The sequence below is a fragment of the Octopus bimaculoides genome, chromosome 17 (genome assembly GCF_001194135.2).
Source record: "Octopus bimaculoides isolate UCB-OBI-ISO-001 chromosome 17, ASM119413v2, whole genome shotgun sequence".
NCBI lineage: Eukaryota > Metazoa > Mollusca > Cephalopoda > Octopoda > Octopodidae > Octopus > Octopus bimaculoides.
In genome coordinates this window covers 50960309-50963545 of record NC_068997.1, presented here as the reverse complement: position 1 = coordinate 50963545, position 3237 = coordinate 50960309, and the positions used below count along the sequence as shown (strand labels likewise).

The 3237-nt window shown below is 38.3% G+C and overlaps 1 protein-coding gene and 1 non-coding gene across 2 annotated transcripts in view; both read left to right on the top strand.

The window, feature by feature from the left end:
- Positions 1–2864, top strand: part of LOC106874801 (bifunctional purine biosynthesis protein ATIC) — a 24302-nt gene extending 21438 nt beyond the window's left edge. Inside the window, exons 12-19 of the mRNA XM_014922657.2 lie at positions 207–296; positions 616–744; positions 1222–1314; positions 1418–1491; positions 1686–1794; positions 1899–1958; positions 2351–2446; positions 2657–2864. Of these exons, the coding sequence (XP_014778143.1) occupies positions 207–296; positions 616–744; positions 1222–1314; positions 1418–1491; positions 1686–1794; positions 1899–1958; positions 2351–2446; positions 2657–2776 (771 nt within the window). The 3' untranslated portion in view covers positions 2777–2864. The remainder of the gene's footprint in view (positions 1–206; positions 297–615; positions 745–1221; positions 1315–1417; positions 1492–1685; positions 1795–1898; positions 1959–2350; positions 2447–2656) is intronic.
- Positions 351–469, top strand: LOC128249733 (small nucleolar RNA SNORD10). The gene has a single exon (XR_008265840.1). It is a non-coding gene; the product is annotated as a small nucleolar RNA SNORD10 (small nucleolar RNA).
- Positions 2865–3237: the final 373 nt, after the last annotated feature.

Below are 3237 nucleotides of genomic sequence, written 5' to 3'. Positions count from 1 at the left end.
GGAGGGAGGAATTGAAATTTTTTTTCAGAATCGGAATCTCCATAGCCTAAAACGTGGGATTCCGTAAAAAAAAATTAATAAGGGGGGGGGGTTCAGATTACATATAGTCCGTCTCCGCCATTTATTTATATAGAATTCTATGCCTGTCCGTTTGCATTATTAATCTGCTAGAATGGTTTCAGTAATTCTTTTTCTCTTCCTCTCAGGTCTCAGACGGCGTCATAGCTCCTGGATACGAGGCAAATGCTCTTACAATTCTCAAGAAGAAAAAGGGTGGCAACTATTGTGTGTTACAGGTAAGGGGTTATTGTTTTACCTGTTCTTCTGATGATATCTATATTTAAGGTATGGGGAGATGATGATATTCTACATGCGTGTCAACTGACCCTTTGTGTCACAGGAATGTGGTCAGTTCTTGACTGCATTCCCTGTCCACGGGTGGATGATCATAACTTATAATTCTGATCCCCTCCTTTGATAATAATTTCGTGTTTAATTGCTAATTAGTTTGTAACGTAAATCTTATTTTCTACAACTTATTGAATTGCTGAGTTTATTAAGTTATGCTGCTTTTTTTTTTTCGCTTTGGCTGATCATGTGATTCCTGGTTTTCAGATTGATCCCAACTATGATGCCCCTCCTGTTGAAACCAGAACTTTGTTCGGGTTGCAGTTGCAGCAACTCCGTAATAATGCTCCTATTACTAAAGATCTCTTCAACAACGTGGTGACAGATGGCAAGAAGGTGAGTGTTATTTTGCGCCGTGCAGCTTATTGAGTACTTTCTCTCAGGGTTTGCATACGAAGCTATGGAATCTTTGAAAGATATTTGCTTTCATGTAATGGTATTAAGACCAAGTTTCTAAAGCAAGAGGTGTTAAGGCTTGCTCTATCGATATTGCTTAATGTACCGGCTGTTTCAAAAGTCTCCATATATAAGGAAAAAAATTTTTTTTTTTTTTAAGAAATACTTTATTGGATCCCCTCTTGATTGTTTAAGTTGTACTCGGTGTTCTGGTGCTGGCATGGGTGGAGTTGTCAAGTGATTTGCAAGTATAATAACGAAAAGGGACCCCTGGGCAGGGTAACCTTTGGTGTGGTGGGGGATGAGTACTTTATTCTTAAGTGGATTGCTTTTATACGTTTCTATGTTTAATATGTATGGTGAGAATTTTGCCCTCCCTTCATAATTATGGTGTCTCATTCTCTCTGCTTGTTACAGCTTCCTGATTCTGCTATCCGTGATTTGTTGGTGGCTTCCATCGCTTTGAAGTATACCCAGTCTAACTCCGTTTGCTATGCTCGTGATGGACAGGTACAGTTGCTTTGCTCTCTCTCTCTTCCTGAGTTTCCTCTTCTTTGATAAGCTGTGTTAATCTGGGTATTATTCAAAACGGTTTTCTCTGGTTAATTTTTAGGTGATTGGTATCGGTGCTGGCCAGCAATCGCGAATTCATTGTACACGGTTGGCTGGAGACAAGGCTGACAACTGGTGAGTGTCAGTTTTCTGGTTGATTTCTTTGGAGAGCTGTGATGATTTCTTCTTCTGATTTCATTATGGAGATATTTGAAGAGGCTGTATCTGAGTTCTAACCAAACTTTGTATTATTCCAGTTGTTTGTTGTAGTCTCAATCCATCATTTATCTCCTGTGGGCATTAACTTCTTGTATTTCTTTTCCTCTAAGGTGGTTGCGACAGCATCCTAATGTTCTTGGCATGAAGTTCAAGAAGGGTGTGAAACGAGCAGAAATGTCCAATGCTATTGATGTTTATGTTCTTGGAACTGTTGGTGAGGTATGTTGAGATTTTCAGCTTATTTAGTCAATTGGGATTATGACTCAAAGCCTATATTTTCATGTGAATTTATAACCATCTTTTTTCTTTTTTTGTCGTTGCAGGATATGACCCTTTCAACTTGGGAAGATCTGTTTGAGGAACGTCCACCAGAGTTCACAGAGGTTTGTGCATGTTGTTTTGTTCCACCATTTTAGAGATTTTGAGGCAAGGTAGAATTCCTGTTGGTTGTTTCTGTCTGAATCAACACTGCCATATTTCAATTAAGTTTGATGGGTTTGTTAAAATAAGCTCGCTATCTATTAGGCAGGTGTTTGGGACATAAATGAGCATCAAATTTTAAAATCACAAGTTATTGATAAGCAGAACTGATAACAGGATGAGATACGATTTTTAGTTTGTATATGTTTTGGGTGGGTAGTGAACCCTATGCAGTTAAGGGGGCTGTGAGACTTCAAAAGTAAGTTTTTAGCTAGGAAGATTAGAACTGCACAACTTCCAAATTCTTCATTATTTTAATGGTGATTTTTTTTTTTTTTTTTTCTCTAAATTTCAGGAAGATCGTATTGATTGGATAAAACGTCTAGATGGAGTTTCTCTGAGTTCCGACGCCTTCTTCCCTTTCAGGGACAACATAGATCGTGCCTATCGGGTATGTAAATAGTAGATATTCCACATTCGTGTTAAGTAAACTCATGATGAAAGTTTAGTCTCGTTCGTGTGATGGTAATTCTTCTGGAATTTCCTCTGAACACACTTAGCATTTCTGAAGTTTACTCAAATATTTTCGTTGATTTCTGGAATTTTCTTTTAAAAAGTGGTTAATTTTGTTTTAAAACTGTTTTCATTGTTTCTATTTCAGAGTGGAGTACAGTACATTGCCTCTCCTGCTGGTTCTGCTAATGATGCGGTTGTTATTGAGGCTTGCAACGGCCTTGGCATTGCTTTGGCTCACACCAATCTGCGTCTGTTCCATCATTAATTCTCCACCAATACTGAATCTCTGTTCGTGTTTTTCTAATAAATGATTTCCATGACTTTCTTATTCAAATAAAAGTATTCAAACATTACTGAATTTTTAGATCTCGTTTTACACTTCAAACAAGTAGCCTCCCTTCGCTATACTGTGGTTATTTCCCTTAGATTAGAAACCAGGAAACTAGTTCCATCAGCCTTTACAATTGCCCATCGCCAGCTGACATCAGTCACATGAATACCACATGACTATGGCTGTCTTCAGAGTGATATCTTTGAGAAATTCTTGAAGTGTCCCTTTCTAGAATGGACCAACTAGCGAAGTCCATGGGGTGGGGAACCTGCTGAAATGGCTCCTGTACAACTGCTATTTTGTGTGAACAATTGTCTCCACATTCTTCGGTCATCCATGGCGAAATGTTTTCATGTAAATTGACTTCCATTTTCTCTTTAGTGAACACCAGAGAT